This window comes from Brachyistius frenatus, unplaced genomic scaffold (assembly GCF_029030835.1).
Source record: "Brachyistius frenatus isolate BFR_SWC_R1_liver_20210118 unplaced genomic scaffold, ASM2903083v1 Contig_186, whole genome shotgun sequence".
Taxonomy (NCBI): domain Eukaryota; kingdom Metazoa; phylum Chordata; class Actinopteri; family Embiotocidae; genus Brachyistius; species Brachyistius frenatus.
The window spans coordinates 299,594-321,198 of record NW_027210785.1 but is presented as its reverse complement, the minus strand read 5'-3'; the positions used below and the strand labels follow the sequence as shown (position 1 = coordinate 321,198).

The following is a 21,605-nucleotide window of genomic DNA, read 5'->3' as shown; positions in this document are numbered from 1 at the left end:
GCGCGTTTTATATTAAAGCTATGTGTTACAAATGCAATGATGGAAGTAGAAGTATTAATTTATTTTGCTTACTGCAAGTAAATACAACCATGTCATTTTACTTCAGTAGCCGCTAAAACGTATCCCAGAGTACACATACGTATACAACCAACAAAATAGAGTTAGACTCATATCAATGAGCCTATATTTAGCCTATTCTAGTAAACAAAAAAATACTATATAAATAAATATATATATCTATATATATTATATATAGATATATATATATACATTTATATATAATTTATACATACATTTAAGTAGCTAAAAACAGCAATACAGTGTGGAAGTATTCTGATAAAAGTAATAGTCATATGTACTAAAAGATAATGTACTCATTATGCAGAACAGCCTATTTCAAAGTAAAGTATTTTGCATTATATTACTGTGTTGTAATTACTGATGTTGCAGTAATTTTACCTCAGTAATTCATCACTGATTCCCCAAAGGATCAATAAGGTCTTTTTGCCAATAAAAATAAAAATATTTAGTTATAGTTATATTTTATAAAATTGATTTGAATCAGCAATGTAACCAGCGATTAAAATTTTCGAAAATTGCCTCTGAATTATTGGAGGGAGAGTATAAAGTGGCAGAAACTGGAAATAACGTTAGTTCAGAGGTTGTTTTTTTTTAGGAACTTTAATACCCCTGTAAATGTACTTAGTTACATTCCACCACACACTGCCATGTTGATCCCTGATCTCTGAGGCAGAGATGTGCTGTTGAAATAATCTGTCAGGGGCCTGCATATATAGAGAAAACCAGGTGTTGAGAAGCTTTGACTAATCCAATTGCTGCAGGCTGCAGAGCTTTAAATTAAGTCCTGGCTGCTGAGACACAGAGTAGGTTTTATTTTCTGTGCTGTTTCCTGTTTACAGCTGAAACATGCAACTCCTCCAACACTGATTCTGGTTTGAACACCCCAAAACAAAGTGCTTCTGTTGTTTTGAGAGTTATAATTATCTTTGATTTGACTGTTCAGGAGCTGGCCGTGATAACAGAAACTTGATGCTCTGAGGTGTCCTATCATCTGCTGTAGGATCACTGCTCAGTCTGGAAAACAGTTCAGATGAAATCCCAAATTGACGAGTTGATTAAACCCATGGTGAAAATCCGTGGTGTTAAAAATAAACACTCCTTCCAGCTGACTAATGAACAGACCGAGTCAGCACAAAAAGCAGTGTGGGAGTGTCGTACTCACCAATCCGACACACTGAGCTCCAGCTCCGGAGGTCTGCCCTCCAGGAGAAGATGCAGAGCCCCCCCGACGCAGGGTGAAACATTCCACTCACTTATGACCGCCTGTTATCAGGACTCTAGACACCAGGTAATGCAAGATACCACCAGTAATGGGTCTATGAGCTGATGCTGCAAGTTTTTTGTTGCTGGTTTTATCTTCCTGGGTTTTAGGCTGCTGGTTTATATTTCATTTTGTGTGCTGTTCATCTGTATCTACTGTGCAGTGCAGAGTCCAAACAAACTTTCCCTATGGGGACAAATAAAGTATCTTGATCTTTTGAAAGCTTTTTGATCTTTTTTAACAGGTTTGGAGGAAATCTTTTCATTTATAAATCTTCTCTCAATGTAAATACATATGACTACTCGTCACCCTGTCAGTGCTTCATTCAAGCTCAAGAACAACAGGAAATCTCCTCTGTGCATCTTTACACTGGTACATCTGGACAAGTATACACACTGTTTTATTTCATAATGCATTATTTCTGTTTTTAAAATAACCTTTTCTATATATCCTCTCATATATCCTATGTCTGTCTGTATTTTTGATAAAAAGTAAACCTTTCCTTAAATACACAACTTTGACACTTAAAAAAAAAAAGAAAAGTAGACAGAAAATCAGTTCTGAGAGACTGTTTTTCTTTTTCTTTTTTATTCATATGGAAAATCTTATTTTGATTGACTGTGAGGGAATCACATTATTTAAAAAAAATTAACCACATACACAAAAAAAAAAAATGAAAATTTGGCAGAAATAAACACGTAAAATCATTCATTCTCATCTTATTAATGACAACATAATCCTCAGTGCAAAAGGTAAAAATATGAAAATATATTTCTTTCTGTTTTTATTGAGATCAATTTATATAAGAAAATATTGTTGTTAGTAAAATCCATTAGTAAAAAAGTTTTAAAAAAAACATACCAAAATATTGCTTCTTTCAGTGGCTTTGATTTGATTTGAAACAGTTTGTTGTTATGCAGAAGTAATTCAAATGTCTATTTTTACTTGATATCACGCTGCAGATTTAATCAAGAATACTGAGCAGTGGTGGTTGTTGACGTTGAGAAAAGCTTCAGGTGAATAGAAACACTGCAGACATCAGGAAGTGATGCAGTATTTTCAAGTCATTTTTCTGTTACAGCTGAACTGACGCTTTAAGTCACATTCAGTGAAGTAACAACTCAAAGAAAGGAGTTTCAGGCGAAGTCAAAGATTGTTTTGCTCAGTCGTTCACAACAAGGTTGTTTGACACAACAACAGAGATGAAACCTGAGCAGCTCTGTGCAGTTGAGTTTTAACAATCATGACCACAACAACAATGTGTCCTCTCTTTGTACAGCGGGCTGCCAAACTAGTTAGTTGCGGCTCAAATGTCATCAAGGTCCACCTTCAAACAGCTCCGTTTCCATCATGAATGAAGATCGACCACGAACAACGCACAGGCAGCTTCTTTAGCAAATCGTACGAGTACACATATTCCTCAACAAACAACAGACAGGTCCACGAGTCTTCATCAAATCTTTTCCACATAGTTACCCGGGAAGAGTCCTTCGTGTCCTCCAATCCTGCCCGTCCACCAGCCTGATGGATCTGCGGAGACACAAACCATTTTAAATCAACCACATTGATCAAACCTCTCTAATCCCTCTTTATCTGTCTGTCTTTTGTTCACACACCATCTTTGACGAGGTCAAACACATCATTGACCTCGAAGCTGATCTCGTCCGTGTCCTGGCCGACGTACTGATATAACGCCCGGCAGCGAGGACCCTGGGGTCGAGGCTGAGGTTTAGGAGCAGGAGGAGGTCGCTGGTTGATGCTCCTTTTCCTCTGCTGCCTGTGAAGAAGAGAGACAAATGACAAAGGGGTGACGGGAGCTGCTGATGACAGGAAATTGTTTCTCTGAGGATAAATGGGCAGACAGGCAGGGTTAAACCACAGATAACATTCCAGTTGAAGGTTTATCATTTTTAACAATGCTTCTTTTTACTGTAAGACAAATCACTAAAACCACAGCTTTGTACATTCACAAAAATATATATGATTCTTGAGATAATTCTTCTTTTTAGGGATACTTAACAAACACAATTTCCCCCCCAAGACGTTCTCAAATTAAACATCACCAGTTCAGCAAAGTGAGCCGGTCCTTGAATGCAATAGGAGTGTTCTTAATAAAGCCGCGTGCTTATCATGTGGCACCAGAGAGACAACAGAGATTACAGCTAAAGTTGTTCGAAAGATACATTACAGAGTGCGTGGCTGCATATAATGAACAAGGGAAGAACCAACAGTAACACTGATGAGCTACGTGTGCTATGGCGCTGCTACAAAACCCTGTTTTTGTATGCTGACAAATTGATTTTTTTTTAATTTTTCTTATTAAAATCCAAACGGTTTAAGTGTTCATTTATCTTAGAATAGGGACTCCCAGATGTGCAGATTTCCGTCACATAACTTCTTACTGTCTGTTTTGTGAATACATTCAAAAACAGACTGCCTGAATGTAACCTTTGTGTCTTGCCCCACTTTTTAATGTAACACTTTCTGACCTGCCTTCGAATGTGGCTGTTACAAACTGGTTTGTTTCGAGCATAACAACAAAACCAGTGGAACAGCAGCGAGTGTGAAGGAGGCATCAGGACTTCAGCTCACTATAAACAGGTTTATCTGACTCCGACATTCACTCGTGCGTTTGGGCACAGCAAGCACTGAGCCTCACCTTGACAAGCCCTTACAGCTCATTAAACCTGTATGCGTGGATTTTAGTCACGCTGTCACCACCTCAACCTTTTCCCATATGTCACAGGGTGATCTCTCTTACCCGGACATGCCCCGGTCAGGTACATTCAGGAAATCTCTGTTCGCCTGGTTAGTCTGGTTGTGGGATGGTGGTCGGGGGGCCCCCTGGGTGCTCAGTTTGGGGAGCGCTGTGTTGGGTGTTCGGCCCTGTTTCTGCGAGGAAGAATATGTGCTGTCTGATTGTTGGTTGTTAGGACCCCTGGAGAACTTGGCTGCTCCATTCTGGTGCGCTGAGGAGAAAGAAAGTGAAGTAAAAGTAAGGACAAACTATTCACTGAAAAAGTTACTTAAATAAGAAAACAGAGATGTGAGCAGTGAACTACTCTCTGTGACCTATAATGACCCCTGTCTGTGTTGTATTACATTACTGTGTTGTTATTGCTGTTACATTAAGATGTGTATGGTATGTTTTACTGATTTACATACTGTTAGACAGTATAAGCTGCAACATATATCAAATGGTATTCAAATGTTTTATCAATTGTTTTGCATGCTCCTAAATGATCTCAATAACTTTGTAATTGTAATATTGTGTTCTATTTTTAGGGTGATTTCGTAACTCCTGTCTGGAGAATCTGTAAAATAAACTCACAAAACAAAGTAAGCCGTAAATAAAGCTGACAAATAATTGTAGTGGAGTAGAGAGGACCAAATTTTCCTCTGAAATGTAGAAAAGTTGAAGTATAAATTAGCAAGGAGTCGTGATTTACCTCTGCTGGCTACGGGATTTCTGCCCCCACCACGAGACTGTGGAGCAGACTTCCTGGTTGGTTCTATTGAAACAAATGTACAATTAAAACATCTGGATACAGCAAACTATCTGTGGCAACATGTTATTTATTCTCATCTCTTCGTATTTGTACTTTCTTTAAATTTGTGTGTGAAATTAGATCAAAAGTTTTGCTTTGCACTTGATTATTTCAAATCTGTACTTTGTCAATATTTCTTGTAACCTACTGGAGGACTTGGGCAGACCATCCCCTATTGTGATAGCGAGGGTCTTCCCTCCAGGTTTGAGCTGGGCCAGATCCCCTTGACCTCTCTGGAACACCACCACTCTGGAGCTTCCTCCACCCCAGCCCTCCTTCTTCACTCTGAACTCCAGTCTGAGTCGGGGATTAAAAGTGTGTTAGAAATCTCTTTCTCTCTGTGTGTGATTCTTCATGCAAACAAATGGCTGTGTGTTGTTCTACCTATCAACGAAGGAGATTGTCAGTTTTCTCTTGGTCAAGTCCTCGAAGCGTTTAGAGAGCAAACTGAGGAACTCTGTCTTAAAGTTGGACTCCAGCAGACTGTCGTACTGGGCCTCGTGCAGGATGAAGAAATCATCCTGTCTGGTACTGGAGGAAAAAACAAACTTTTACCAGCGTCTGACCCCAAATTAAAATAGAAAAAGGAAGTGGCATTTGTAATTGAGACACTGAAAGAACTTCAAGTAAAAGTCAAAACAACATGTCTGCTTTAAAAATGCAGTAATTCATGTTTTTCAAAATTGTCCTGAAAATGTCAGGTTGTTAGCTGTGGAAACAATACAAAGAAGAACAAATTCTGTGAACTCTCAGTTCTCTAGAAAATTGTTTGCTATTTTTACTCTCGCTGCGACAGATGCTTCTCATACACGAGGTTAGAATCATGCGAGTTCTCATAATTTTCATCACAGCATCAACCACAAATGTTCCTATTGCCATGTTAAGTGGTGTATTACTTGTAAATCAACGACCTACCTCAGAGAGACACCACTGATGCTTCCAAATTCAAGCTTTCGTTTAAGCACTTCCTTTATTTGTCCCTTCTCCGGTCCCTTCTTCACCTTCTCTCGACCAATCAGGTAGATGCCCTTCGGGGTCAAGATCAAATCTCTCTTGATGGACTGTGTTGTGGGGGAAAAAAAAAAAAAAAAATCGAAGTGAGAACTGTGGGTGATGCCAGAAAGGAGAAGAAGAGTGGGTGACTTTGGGAAAGAGGTAGAGTGTGAACATGCGATCTTACTCATCACAGTTTTAAAAGTGGAAACTGTGATGAATTTGTCATCTCAAACTCTAATATTTACTGTATTCTTTAAAATACAGAAGCACAATGCTTCATAGAGCTGCCCACCTTGAACCTGCGGTCAAACTTGTTGACTGAATCAGCGAAATCGACGCGCTCCCTCTTGGCCAGGAACTGTCGCAGCTCAGGCCTCTGCTCCAGCCCGAGGTAGTCTCCAACAAAGTTCCTGTTGATGCTGTTCCTCCTCCGCTCTTTGGAGTTGTACAGGATGTCCGAGGCTGAGCGACACAAAGTAAGGCAAACATTTAGAGTCACACCTCAAAATGAGTGATTTTATGGGCAAAATGTGGTGAATGTAAAGTTTTTGTAACTCACCCTCTTCTCTCATCTGTTCGTACTTCTTCCAGGCGATGTATCTTCTCCAGGACTTCTGAATGATCCTGGCAAAGGTGTCAAACTTCCTCTCCCTCATCTCTTCCAGCAGAAACAGCTGGGGGGAACACACCATGTAGTAAAAATTCACATCTATCATTCAATTTGGAATACATTTTTTTTATAGTATTTAATCAGTTTGCTGTCTGTTATGTAGAACATCTCTTAATCAGCAACTAATTTATCATAAGATATTAATCTATAAGGTATTTTTTTGCTAAATGTACTTAAAACAGCCCAGTAAGTGTCATACTATTTTATTTTTTATTTATAGATAATTATTGCTGATGTATTCAAGTGTGAGGAGCATTTAACTGTTGTCGAGTTGGAGCTAATTTTAATTACATTACTTAAGTGGATAGTAATCTCCATCAGAGCTGCTCGTCAGATGGTCGGCTAACTGTGGAAACCACTTCGTCCCACATCTATCTGACTCCAGATTTGGGAGGACTGTGTGCATTTTCACATCAGCTAAGCCACTAAAGCTTCGCTATGAGATTTGTTTTACCAGTGTTTGGTAATTATTTATTTGTATATCGGACAATGCACTTTAAAAATAAATATTGTTATGATAAAAGTCAATAATTACGAGCAAATGCTGTTTTCTTTTGCCAAATAAGTGCCCACCACCACTACCACAGCACCTAAGCCCTGCAGAAACCTGGGAAGACGCTGTTGTCATAGTTTTTCCATGTAAGATTTGAATTTGTAAAGGTAGTTACATTTCCCCATTGGTCAATACAGAGTGAACACCAGCCAGATTAAAAATATATACAGAGCTCTGTACCGATTCTGGGTTCTTGACGAAGACTTTGGTGCGTCCCATCTGGTACTGATCGTTGTCCATGTTGACAGACCGGAGGAGGTGAAGGACCCCCTGCTGCTCTGGACCTCTCCAGCACGGCCATGTTTCAGCTGTTAGAACAGCATACCTGGATTCAACAAGCACACACACAGGCACACACAACAAAAGTCACAATGAGAGTGTGTTTTTGAGCTGCTTAACAGATAACACACATGATTGAAACTCACCTCATCAGAAACTTATTGAAGACCCTGCGGTACGCATATCCAGCCCTTCGTACGCGGATGTTTTCCCGCAGGCCGAGGTATTCGACCTGATGCCTCGCCCTAAAAACGGATACGACCACGGATCAGAGAGTGTTTAAAATGTTTTATTGTATGTGTCCCACTGTGGGCATGCCGACCTGCTCTCCTCCCAGTCTTTGGGCCGTTTTGTCTCGTTGGGTTTGATACAGCGGATATAGTGGGGAGTGCACTTCATCAGTGTGCTCACCAGATCATTAGCTTGTCTCTGTTGGAAACATCAATGTGTGATCAATGTGCTGTTACAAACTAAAACCTCTTTCTTTCTTCTGTGTTATGGAATACATTCAACTCCCACCTTGATCTTTGAGCTCGCTGTGGTCGGCCTGCTCTTCTTATCTGTGTTGAGGTTTTCAGGGAACAAGCTACGGATGAAGTTACTAAAGACACAAGTTTAAGATTTTATTACTGTATTTCTTCACTAAACATGGAAAAATTAATCTATCAGATTAATAGTAAAGGAGACTCACAATTCACTGCTCTGCATGAGCTCAATGAGGTCCGGGAAGAGAACATCTCTGTTTCTCTCACAGAAGCCGTTGATATCGTACGACACCTGAGATGATTATTACTGAGGTGAAAACTTTACCCACCAGGAAAACATTAATTAAGGGTCAATGTCAGGTTTTTATACACAATTCTGAATTCAAATGTTAATCCCAATTTCTTGATGTGAATAAACCTCAATCTCCCAACACATCTGCAGTCATTGAGACTTCCCGACTGCAACATCACCAGTGAAAATAAATAAAATGCAGTGTGTAGGATTTATTTTCTAATATTAAAACTTTGGTTTTCGTTTTCATTGGTATTTAATCACCTGAAACTAAGAATCATTGTGTTTCTGTTACCTTAGGGTGAGTTCTTATGTACATTGGGAGCGGGTCCTCTTCCATGGACTCCACCATTTTGCATTGCCATGTTTCTACAGTAGCCCATGAGGGGCAAACCAAACACCGGCTCTAGAGAGGGCCTTTTGAGTTTTTATGTTACCTCGAGGCCATGTTTGGAAAGGGCAAGGTGACAAGAGGGGTGTTCAGTTGGTTAATCTGCAACCTTGTCACTAGATGTCACTAAATCCAACACACTGGTCCTTTAGTCAAAGCCAAATCTGTCTATAAAAAGGGATCTAGCCTCTGTGACGCCACCCACAGGTTTCTTGAAAAACAATTTCGAAACTCGCTAACAGGTGGCTTTAGCTGCCGCCATATTGTCAGTGCCTAACTTCACCTCATGCTTGGTGGATTCAAAAGTGGGCAAAAAGTTGGTGTGTGGGTGGAGCTGATGAAACTTGGTGGTTGAAATTTGCAGGCAGCTAGCAAACTGTAAAGGCACCCACCTGTCACTTAAGGAAGCACCACCCGGAATTATTGCTTAACTTTTAGCCCCAATACAATATGTTTAAATTGTTATTTTGCTGATTTATTGTGGATTGTGTATATCATGTTGTGTATGCTGCATTTTCATAGTAGTAAATTTGTACGGCTTCTATCTTGGCCAGATCTCTCTTGTAAAAGAGATTTTGAATTTTTTTTTTTTAACAGGTGGACGTGTTTATTTCTACTGCAAAGTTGGGCATTTTAACATGGAGGTCTGTGGGGATTGAAGCCTCAAGTGGCCATTCTAGGAACTGCAGCTTATGGCACTTCTGCATTGGCTTAATTTTTTTAGCGCTGGAGGTTTCTGCTTGGTCAAAGCGAGTATTTCTGCTAAAGTGGGTTAGTTTGGTTTGATTTCAGGTTCCTACCTTTCCAGCATAGTGATGTATGACAAAGCCGGAGTTCCAGTTGTTGAAATGTTCGTGTGTTCCCACAGCGGCATGCAGTTTCTGCAGCAGAGTGCCGTCTGCGCCCTCCCCTTTGGCATGCATGGTGGCACATACATCATCCAGCACACTCATTATACCAGGAGGGTTCTGCAGGGAGAGGATGGCTGTTTAAGAATTTCATTTTTTTTTTAATGTCAAATAGATAAAAGAAGAAAAAAATAATGACAATGTCCTATTCATAAGTCAAGTAAAAACAGTTATGAGATTACCAATTTATTTTCAATAAGGTCGCACACAATCTTGTTGTTGAAGTACTCGATGGGTGTCCATTTGATGCCCTCCTGAACATACTCTTCCTGAGAGGAAATTAGACACAAATATTTTGAATAAAACTAGTGGAAATAGGTTCTAGGACATACATTTTTACTATATTCAGACCTAATAGAAGCTCAGTCTTTACGTCATACAAGCTAAAGACAAGGAAAACAAATACAGAGACAAAATGTAGAAAAGCAATAAATACACTATATATACCTGCTCAGCCTTCAGAGTGAGTTCAATGAAGATCTGTTGCAGTTTCTCATTGACAAAGTTGATACAAAACTGCTCAAAACCATTTCTCTGCAGAGGAAAACACAGCTGATGTCAGACAACAGTAAAAAAAAAAAAAAAAAAAAAAAAAACTCTGCTGTGCTGAATCTATAAAATGAACATTTTATATTCTAGTGGCTGCCTTTAAATGTTAATGCATCCATAAGTTGTAAGAGAACTAACCTGGAATATCTCAAAACCATAAATGTCAAGTACTCCGATGCTGAATTCCTCATTTGGTTTTTGGATGGCTTTATTTATGGACTGCAGGACACAGACAGTAAAGAAGAGAAATATACAAATGCATCGAGTGAGTGTACATATCTCCTTTGAACAAGAAGAAAATGGTCCACTACATTTAGTCTCTTTTTGTTGTAACTGTATTGTAAAGTGTGCCTACCTCCACCAGGTAGTCAAAGAGGCGTGCGTAGAGGGCTTTGGCCAGGGCGTCTCGTGTGTAGGTGGCCTGCTCCTGGTTCAGGGTCACGTTAATGGACTCTGACTTCCCTCCCCACTTTGAATCCATCTTCCGGCTGGTCAGCTTATCCTGCAGGCGGTTGGGGTCAATGCCCAGCAGGTAGGCGGGAAAGGCGAGCACTGAAACAAAACAAAACAGCACATATATCATTCAAATGAAGTGAAATAAATTAGTTTAGTCAAATTTTTTTTTTAAATAAACATTGTAACATATTTAGCCTCAATACTGAGTATTCAGATGGCCTGAAAATGTTTCTTTACACTGTAAATGTGGATGTAAGCAAAGACTTTGAGAGAAAAGTGGAGTAATGCTGGATAGCACCTGAATGTAAACACCAATTATCTGTTGAGCAGTGAGTCCCTACGCAGCAAACAAAGCAGAAAAAAACAAGCTCGTACTGATGTGAACAGATTCTATCAATTAACAGGGTGACTGTCAGGGGGCTGCTTTTGTCATGGTGAGCTCTAATTTGCTGTATCCCTCAGGGAGACAATGGGAATGTGTGCATATGCATGAGGACCGAATCCGCGTGTGACTGCATATATGTGTGAGTGTGAAGGCGTGTCACTCACAGTCCGTGCTCTCCACCTTCCCGTAGTTGCCTGCCTCTATGAAGCTGATGTTCCCCAGGTGGAGGATACCTGCGATGATCTGCAGCACCTGAGCCTGGATGTCACAGGGGATCCCAATCACCTGCATGGCTTCCTGGAGACCACAATGTGAAAGCAGACAGAGAGGGCAGCTGTTTGTTAAAGCTCCACAGACAAACATGAGGTATTTTTTTTATTCTGTAATACATCTTTATTTCCTCCTTTTTCTGGATGGTGAATATTGATGTATAATACAAGACTCCAGTCTTTTATATAAATATGTACGGATACATAAATATGCTTATACCAAGGTCAATTAGCACAAAAAAAGAGAAAAGCTGCCTTCAAACATCAACATTTTTTCTTAAGTTTGTTGGTTGTAAGTCAGTTGAACTCATAACTAAATACAATAAAACAGGTTTAATTCGGATTAACGGGTCTTTTTTAATTAGCCTGCTACTCAGAAATCAGTAGAGTAATTAGCAGTGTGAAAGCTGTGGCACTTCAAGGATGCATTACTAAATGAGTTTAAAAGGAGCAAAGCATCTCCTATTAGGTCCCGAATTAAGATCATCAATTAGTTAGGGTTCAGTTATATTAGCACATGGCAAACCTGGGACCATTTCTTCTTCAAGCATAGAAATGCACACTCGTCTCCCCCATTTTTTATAATGCTGTACAACCTCTTATCTATGAGTGTAAACATTTCCATAAGGACTGACATTTCCCTCCAAACCTGTCAGATTGATTCCTTTGAATCATTGTTAGCGGCCAAAAGAGGCTACAAACATGGTAATTCACAAAAAATAGTGAGCAGAAAGGCAGAAAAAAACGTGTGACGTCTATTTGTGTAGCATAATGTGTTTTTTTTCTTTTCTGATATCAGTATTCCTTTCACTATTTAAGTGTTGCTTTGAGGCTTACTAGCAGGTTTATCCAGCCATGTGTTTACACTGCTATAGAGTCAGGTACAATATAGACAATCTACAGAAAACAATAAGTACCATCGTCTCTTGGAAGTCTTTGCTATCGTTGGTCCCATCCACCTTGTACGTCCCAGACTGGTTGAGGTAGTAGTAGTAGTCTGGGGTCATGATGCCCAGGCCCTCTTTCTGCTGAGCGTTGGCGCCCTCTATCAACTGGACGACAACAGTGGAAGTACAGAAGACGTTACACATTTTGTTTTTGTATCTGGCACCCCCCAGTTCAAGGTGTGATTTAAAGTAGCTAACACTGATTCGTGACTGAGCTCATCAGCTTCTGACCTGGTAGTAAATGTGGAAGTTCCTCTCACTCTCATTCTGGTTCACCACCCTCGACTTCTCCAGCAGGAAGTTAGAAATTTTCCCACCGTCTGGCTCTCCTCCTCTGCTGAACTGAATCTCAAAGTATTTCCCCTGGTGAATGAAATGAATGAAAATCAACCCTCAGGTGGTGACAAACAGACAGTGAGCAGGTAAATGTGACAACAAGAGAAATTCTCCTCATTGTGCCCTGACAGCCTTATCAAACTGACAATAGTTTTAAATTAATCACAATCAAAATGGCTTTCTGGATGAAAGATAAGCAACGTCCAAGTTACATCTACGGTATAAAACAGCTTGCATGCATCTCACTGCACTGACCTGAACACAAGATCCCTGATGCGACATCAAGGGTGATGGGAAGTCTAACAAATTGATTTCGTGATGTATTGTGCTGAAGCTGCACATATGCATGTTCATGTGGTTTATAGGTGTGAAAGTTGAGTATCAGGACCACCTCTGATGAGAAATGACAGCCAGTACAGAGAAATGTATTTTTGTGTGCATCAAACCAATGCATGAGCTGCAGCAATGCTTTTTAGACTCAGATTTAGACTTAGATTTAATTTACCCCACAGTGGGGAAATTTAGTCGTCACAGCAGCATAGAAACACAAAAAGGGGCACACGAGAAGAACATAAATTTACAAATACATATGCAATAAAATAAGATATATAAAAATATTTTTTTAGAAAAAAAATAAGAGCAATGAATAAATACACACACACACACACAAACTGTATACACAAAGGCAAATAAAATAAAAGGTGCATTAAACACTGCAGTAGGTGAGTAAATAATTTGATACATGTGTAAATGCTTCTTGCGGATCTTTGGGTAACACAACAAGTCAGTATTGTGATATTTTAATTCATTGACCTGGAATGATTAGTCATTTTCAATCAGTAATCAGTAAGTCTTAATAACTCTACAGGCTGTTGGATGCTAATATGCTGATGTTTAGCATGCATAGTCTTTATAATGTTCACCGTTTTAGTCTCGCAAGTTAGCGCAATAGCATGTGCTTGGCACTAAACACAAAGCACATCTGAGGCCAACTGCAGTGTCTTTAGTTTTGCAGGTTTTGTTACAAAATAAATGGACATTTTGACATGTATGGACAGATATAAATACGTGTACCAAATTTCACAACAATCTATCCAATACAAAAGTTTTTCAGCTGTTTTACTGAAAACAACAAATGCCCATGTCTGGAATCATCCTGCTATCTATGGGGTTCCCTTTGTGCCATTAATATGTCAACATGCACATCATCTACGTCAATTGGACGACACACACAACAACAAGGGGCACAAATACATGCATACAGAAGTACGGTTCATAGTTGACTAGACATTGACAAATGTTTTGTCACATGTCAACATATTTTGGGCACAAACAGAACCCCACAGCTAACGTGGTCAAAAATCAAGAAAAAGCTAACTTTATGCTTCTGAAATTGTGTCATGTGGTATAGTTGAAAACTACAGCTGCTGATTATCTTATTGCTTCTGTATGCTGCTGTAGCGAAAAAAAATTCCCCTCGGGGATTAATAAAGTAACTACCTAACCTAACCTAACCTAACCCATACCTTGTGTTTTGTCATGTGCTCCCATTTTACAATATAAACTCAGGTGAAAACGGTACAATTATTAATAAATATCAACTTAAGGAACTAAATAAACTTCATAGACAGCATTAACAGTAGGCTTGAAAGTAAATATGTCACTTACAAAACGACTAGAGTTGTTATTGCGGACAGTCTTGGCATTACCAAAGGCTTCCAGCAGAGGATTTGACTGTAGGATGATGTCTTTTACATGCTGCGACACACACACACACACACACACACACACACACACACACACACACACACACACACACACACACACACACACACACACACACACACACACACACACACACACACACACACAGGGACACGGAGTGAAACACAGAATAACCAGAACAAAGTGTCATTTTGAAGGGTCAGGTAAGTTGCAGTCTATACCTGCACTTTTGATCCACCTCCAGATACTTTGGAAATGTAGCCCATGATGTATTTGGCAGCCACTGTCTTTCCAGCACCGCTTTCACCGCTATCACAGTGCAATGACACAAAAAGTAGTAGAACACAACACCACAAAACAAAACAACACATCATTACACAAGACACATCAGCACAGACCAGACATTGATGTAATGAAAGATAATGACGAACACAAGTATATGAATGAGAATAGGGACTGTCATGGTCACCTAATGATGACACACTGGTTCTCTCCATCGATCATCATGTTTCTGTATGCGTTATCAGTCAGAGCGTAGATGTGCGGGGGGTTCTCGTACTGGGCCTGCAGAGAGAGGCGGATCACTTCAAGTTAATGAGGCACACGACAGTAAGAGGAACCGCGGCACCTCATAAGGCACACGTTTGCAGAACTCTGAGAGAAAACTATTGGAGGGTTTTACTCACAGCTCCTTGGTAGAGTTCAATCTCTCGGTCAGTGAAATAGGGCATCTGTTTGAAGGGGTTAACTGATATCAACACGGGGCCGATGTATGTCTGAGGAGGGTAGTTAAGGAAAGTTTGGGAATAATGTGTAACATGTTTATACTACAGCCTGACTGTGATCCAACTTTAAGAGTGATACCAATATGGGATTGAACAGATCAGTCAGGAATTATTTTTAAAAATAAAGTTATAATATCAGCATTTTAAGAATCCTTTAAAGGTCCCATGAACTTTTTCCATATTATATTTGTAGTCTCGAGAAATGCCTCTGCAATTTTACTCTTTAAACAATCCTCATAACATCGTCAGAATAAAGTTGAACCATACTTCCAACTGTCTTTACGCAATAAAGTGAAGCAATCAGAAATACACAACCTCCGGCAGTGATTCAGCCTTTGGGATTTTGTACGGCGTCAATTTTTGGTACCACTTTATAACAATAACTTAAAATCAGCCTCAAGTCAAAATAATGTTTTTGTCCTTGTTCTGACAGCTGAATGTTCGAGCTTCACTGTGCACAATGATGTGTGTGAAGAGTTTAAAACTAGAAGGCTGTTTTCACATTCATCTGCTGAAGGGGAGAAAGTTTCTCTATGCTCGGTAAAAATCTGATTTTTAAGGGGCAGGCCTCCGAGAATGATTTGTGACATCACAAATAGTTGGGAAGTCAATCCTGGTCCAATATTCAACTTATACCAGTGTGACATGGAAACTTGAAGCCTCCAGTGTATACACATTGAGAATGAACTTTACTGTGAAGTATGAGATAGGAGATACTTGAAACCTTTTTGTGGGAAAATCCATAACGGACAAACGTCATCGTTCCAAGCAGAATATTTTATGTTTATTAACCTACAAGATTATAGATTTTTCCTGAGCGGGATAAATGTCTGAACCACATAACATCCAGTAATTGTTGAGAAATTTCACTCAAAACCCAAATGTCAAAAACAAGTTGGCAACTGTTGATCTATTTAAATCTGCATCACAGTGATGGACCGGCCTCCATCACCAGACACAGGGCCTGTTGGTGGGGGAAATACTGAATCCAATATGTCCTCAGTATTTCCTAAAAGTCTGCGTTACAGCCGTGACCATTGAACAGTCCACGCACTTCCTGATTAGGCTGATAAAAAGAACTACTTTAAAGGTCCAAGGAGAGTAACCCGAACTACAGGGATCCTTTACATAACGAATGACTAACATTTAATGATGAGTTGTCAATCATATTAGCCATTAATCAATTATAAATACTTTGTAATCATGACTTATTGTGTAGGTGTAGTTTTACTTGAGGTGACGTCAGCTGCTCTTGGCCATGGATTTAATGTTCAATCTTTTTTTTTTTTTTTTTTTTTTTTTTCTAAATATAGGTTTGAAGTTCAGCTGAGCTTTAAGAAGACAGAAGTGAGCTGTTGAGTCAACGCAAAAGAGGAAGAGTGAATTTCTCATGTTTATGTCCATATTTGTTTGCATGATTGTTTGACTGTACAGTATTTCTGTTTTGGTCCACTGAGCAGTGTGTTTGAGGGTAGGGACGGAGACATTTGTGTAAGCAGAGGCTCTGATGCAAAATCTGTTTGATAAATCGAGACAGGAACATTAAGGCCCCACATTACACTGAAAGTTAGGATGAATTTTTCTTTGATCTCTTTTGTGCGATTAAATGTGGAGGTAGGTATGACAATGATATCCGCTGACAATCACATTATTGACACATTATGGCTAAACTGCCTGTAAAATAGTTAATGTGATCTCCTGACAACACAGGATGCTTTTTTGAATGTTACAATGTACAAAATTACAACCAGCCACAAATTAAAACAACATTGATATAACTGTCTGCTTGTAGGATACAAAGATGTAGTCGTCCATGTATCTCTTCTTGAGGTTTTCCACGATAGCGTCCTCTGTGATCTTGGACAGCAGGACCATGTCGTCCACTCCACTTTGTTTCACATTTTGACTCTGCCAGTGGTACTTTGCCTGAATCACACAGCAGAGAAAGACATGCAGAAATTGGGTACAGAAAGTATTACCATTTTATAAATACTTTAAAGGGACATTCCATCCATCTTACACAAGTTCAGTTTCCTCATCACAATTACTACCACAATCTGGGACATAAGTAAATGTGTAATTTCCTGTGTTTGAAATGAAATCATACAAAATAACACTTATGAGACAATGGTTTTTTTTTTCTACATTGCAACTGGAGTTTAAAAGATTTGGTCATCTAACAGGTTCAAAAAGTCTCACGAAAATTTTTACAGATGGATTAGTTATACATTAAATAAGAACGAAAGAAAGAGCATTGAAGCCTGTAGGACAAATATAGGGTATTTCATGATTCTGGTAAACTTGAAAGAGAGGTTTGGCATTAGCAAAGTCATTTTATGAGAACATAAACCCCCTGTGGTTGCTCTCACAGGAAGCTGGGTCTAGTTGCCAGGCAACCAGTGACAGATGAGGTGAGCTCATTTTCTAATTTGGACATTTTAGAGAAGCATTATTAAAAGTGCCTCAACATGCAGAGTGCCTGACAATAAACAACTGCTTAAACTTGAATGGTTGTTGTGCAGTGAAATTACTTTTTGTAATAAGGTCGTGATTCTTCTGATAGGATAGATTGATTTCAAACGGTTGTTAAATAGCCCGACCCAAATTCACTGCTTGAATATATGCATCTGGGCAGGAGCATTGTTTCTAGTCATCGCATCCTAATGGAAGTAGACCTTGAGGTAATTTTGAAACCACTGGAGGATCATTTTCAGTCGCCGTAAACGACAGGTAGATGCAGCCACGGTAGCGACTGTCACCTCCTGCATCTGGATGCTGGTTTGTTTGATGTGTGAAGTTTTACAGGTCGTTCTATTGGCATGGTGGTTGGGCTGTGGTCTGGGCCTTTCAACCTATATTTACTGCTTCCCAGATAGAAAGCCCACCGGTATACCTTACATGCTGTGTCTCGTATCAAGTGTTATTATTATCATAGCCATTTAACAGCAAAAAAAAAAAAAAAAAAAAAAAATCATCATTAGTATCTGAAAAGTCATTTCCAGCCTGCAATATTAATAAATTTTGACATTTTCTTTCACATATTTTTTTCTTCTCTTATACTTAATTTGTTATGTTCTTCCCAACACCCAGTTGGATCTATTTAAAATCTCTATTGAAAGTCAAATATTTCTGCAATTATTAGAAAGAAAGAGCACAGACTTTAAACTTAAACCTATAACTCTATCCGATCATCAATGCAAACTCTGTTTGTAAAAAGAAAACAACAACAGTGAACTTTATTTAAAATTCTCGCTCCTATAGTTTCCAAAGATACCAAATATGTCAGATTAAGCTTGAGGAAAATGTGAACAAAAAGATGTGGAGAAAGTCAATATAAGAGATAACATGTGTCCAGTGTTAGGTGCAGTGCTGACTTAAAAGAAAGTCTGTGTGGAAGCACATACTCAACACACAGTGTATGTGATGTGTGAAATCATTCAGTGTGTGTTTTGCTTCTAAATTTAAACACCCTCGAGGGGAAATTCAGATGGAAGTCACAGGTTTAGATGTAATTAAAGCCAACCAAAGTGGCAACCACTTGTTATCCCAACAAATCCATTGAGAGGACCCAAACTAACTGAGTGTTGTACTTGCAGTATAACATATATTGATTATATCTATAGCAGCAGGACTGTGTATGTGGGGCTGAGTCCAAATAAACTACAGACTCTATCTAGATCAGATCCGTCGTAATGAAGGAACATGTCGTACACTGTAACAAAGTTATTGACAGGATCAGGTCCGGCCTTTCCAAGGGTCGTGATGACAATATGACAATAAGATGAATACAGAAGATCGTCAGAAGCTTCCTTTAACTCGAGAACATAAAGCAGATTTTGACGTTTTGTTAGGAAACGCTGCAAGATAAAAAACCGTGTGTCTGCCCTTTAAAAGAACCAACAGAAGAGGTTTCACCTCATTTTGTAAAAAAAATGACAAGAAGTTTGGAATGATTTTGCTTGCTAGACTATTTCTGCGAGACAAATTGCGCAAGATTTAGTGATTCAACAAACGTGTGCGTCTATAGACAAGCACTGCCGTTTTGCTGCACATGCACACTTATTACTGGAACTGCTGCTGCTATTCTTGCTGCAGTGTTGGTATGTTCAAAAAGATTATGCTTTTTGAACCGTGAGACTTTGTACTTTCTATTGATGTTTATTTTGGTTGATGCCTTTCAAAAATAAAACAGCAAAATTTAACACAGTTAGGGCCAGTGAGTGTTAAACGGTTAAATTCCTGCCATTCACGTTCAGACAGACCAGAGAATTACAGGATACTCTGCTGCTTCTTGCACAACTCTGTCCATTCTCCTTTTATGTAAACCAGGTGATCAACCAGCTCCTCACATGTCAGTAAGAATGAAACACTGTGTCACTAGTTGAAGATCACAAAAGGACACAGTTATGGTCTTCTCATGAGTGTGAAGTGTCTTTAGGGGCGACCCATCATTCACCTCAGCCACTGACTGAACTCTTCGTTTTCCTCGCTTTCTGTACGTTTATGAGTCAGATCATAACATTTGCTTTGCATTCTGTCTGAACACTCAGCTGGACCTGATTTCTGGGCCAGATGGTGTCTAACATCTCACCTGTTGGTTCATGAATCATACTGTAGGCATTAACTCAGGGGTTGGCTTCACAGCAACGCTCTAAGAATTTCATCAGTTTTGTGAACTTTCTGCACTCTGGACTTAAATCTGTCAAAATTCATTTCAATTGGGAGCAGTCTCCCTGTTGAAATCCATCTTCTACATCTGTGACTTTACTACCGAGGTGGTTTTTTTTTTTTTTAGACTTATTGATTGATATTAAATGTCTTTCTTGTCACCTTTATTTAACACAAGGCTGTTGTTTGTATTGTTACAGTCATTTCTGTAATTTAATTAGTTGAGGAACAAGATTTTACATATGGAGGTTTCTATTGATGAAAGAACTTTTATTCACAAAAAAAGGACTGTGACTTTGTGATGCTTAAAGCGTTAAAAAAACATTTAAAAAAAAAAAGATCCTGATTTTGAGGGAAAATGTGACAGTGTCACTGTAACAAGTCTTCATTGAGAAACACTCTTTACACGTCGAAAAGTTACTTGAGAGAATTTTCTGCTGGTGTAAAAATGCTTTGAAAGCCACAATCAAAATACCATCTGCAAGAAACATTGTGGTTTTGGAAGAAGTCACAACAGCTGAGATCTCACAACTTAACGTCTTTAAACTGGAACCTTCTACACAATTAAGAAAAAAACGGAATAAATTGATCTCATAACACTTGTCTCACTGCTCAACAGTTATTTCTGTCGCACTGCCTTTATTCCTTCACTGTTTGTAGCTAAGTCATATTATAATTGAGTGTGCAACATACTTTTAAAAGCCATCTGCTAAGGCCTGCATCACACTTCCAGCTCTTATTTTGAAAGGGTAATACCTGAACGATAATAGGGGTGGACATTTTTAATGTCTTCCCCCTTGAATCTGCCTGTTTAGAAGGGTTTAAGGGACCGTGAGCACACACTATGACTTCAACAATAGGCCTGCATGGTTTCGGATTTGTGGGGACCATTGTGAGCAGGAGGAGGAAGTGTTGTGACAGAAACTATAGGCCTCTCCTAGAGTCCACTTCCCCCTCTCACCTCATCACCGCCTCTTGTGAAACCCTCTAAACCTTCTACATTATACCGGTACTCTTACTGCAGCAGCCTGCAGCTCACTTTGTTAGCCCTCCCTGAATGCAATAAACACTATGTGAGATTATAACACAGCTCAATATTTACACTTTGAATTTAAGACCAAGCATTTCTTCTGCTTATTTTAGCATGGACACAACATTTTATGTGCATTTCTTGTTCTTTATAAACAACACACCTGTGTTTTCTGACTTTCATCAATCTAAATTTGTTTTTATCCAAAATATGATCACAAATCAAGTACACAGCAGTGCAATCAATGTATTTGGCAGCTTTGGTGTAGATTCAACCTAAAGACTTGACCTGAAAAAAGAGGAAACTCACTGCTGTTGGTGAGAAAGAGCTGAATTTCCCTGAAGAGATGGCGTTTTAAGACAAGCTATCATATCTCGTATCATGTCGAAATGAACTTTAAAGCACAAAATACCCTCCTTTGGTGTGTAAAAACGAAACTACTGACATTAAATGAAGTTCATTAAGAGCTGTCGTCACTTTTGCAAACAGAAGAAACGTTTTTTTTTTTACACAAGCCTTGGTGTTCACACATGATCGATACAGCTGTTCAGAGGAAATAAAGGTGTAGTACTGCACCATAGTTCCGGTGGGGCTCTCCTCCTCAGGTATCCACTGTCCAGAGAGTGTGTGTTTGTGTGTGTGTGTGTGTGTGTGTGTATGTGCGTGCTGTTAAAATTCACAGGTTGCCCTCTTCACACTGCAGCCATCACCCAGCGGGACAGTCGGAGCTAATGGCAGCCAGCAACCTGCAAGACAGACAGTGCAACATTCAAAAACTACTTCCTCATACTCCCACAGGCTCAGTGTGTGAAACAAGAACTGCTCAGAGATAACACACACTGATGCACATACTCACCGCACAAAGCTGAGCAGTTACTTCTGTATTTCTCTCATGATCAGAGTGGTAAGATGGAGGATGAAGTAATGACCCAACCGGCTGACGACAGTGTTTTGTTAACAGCCGGTGTCTGAGGTTAACAGCACAATTAGT

At 39.3% G+C, this 21,605-nt stretch overlaps 1 protein-coding gene across 1 annotated transcript; it reads right to left on the bottom strand.

The window, feature by feature from the left end:
- Window positions 1-1,914: 1,914 nt before the first annotated feature.
- On the bottom strand, window positions 1,915-21,546 carry myo1f (myosin IF). The gene is made up of 29 exons (XM_069718088.1): window positions 21,471-21,546; window positions 21,191-21,360; window positions 16,714-16,842; window positions 14,818-14,907; window positions 14,601-14,695; window positions 14,353-14,440; window positions 14,075-14,164; window positions 12,302-12,433; window positions 12,041-12,175; window positions 11,019-11,151; window positions 10,369-10,565; window positions 10,152-10,232; window positions 9,912-9,998; window positions 9,647-9,733; window positions 9,357-9,524; window positions 8,080-8,165; window positions 7,908-7,989; window positions 7,711-7,817; window positions 7,535-7,633; window positions 7,290-7,434; window positions 6,446-6,560; window positions 6,179-6,348; window positions 5,806-5,951; window positions 5,275-5,421; window positions 5,039-5,187; window positions 4,792-4,854; window positions 4,104-4,311; window positions 2,959-3,119; window positions 1,915-2,872 (listed from the first exon to the last, which is right to left on the bottom strand). The coding sequence occupies exons 2-29, from the start codon at window positions 21,191-21,193 to the stop codon at window positions 2,796-2,798; spliced, it is 3,270 nt and encodes a 1,089-aa protein (XP_069574189.1). The 5' UTR covers window positions 21,194-21,360; window positions 21,471-21,546; the 3' UTR covers window positions 1,915-2,795.
- Between the last annotated feature and the right edge of the window lie 59 nt (window positions 21,547-21,605).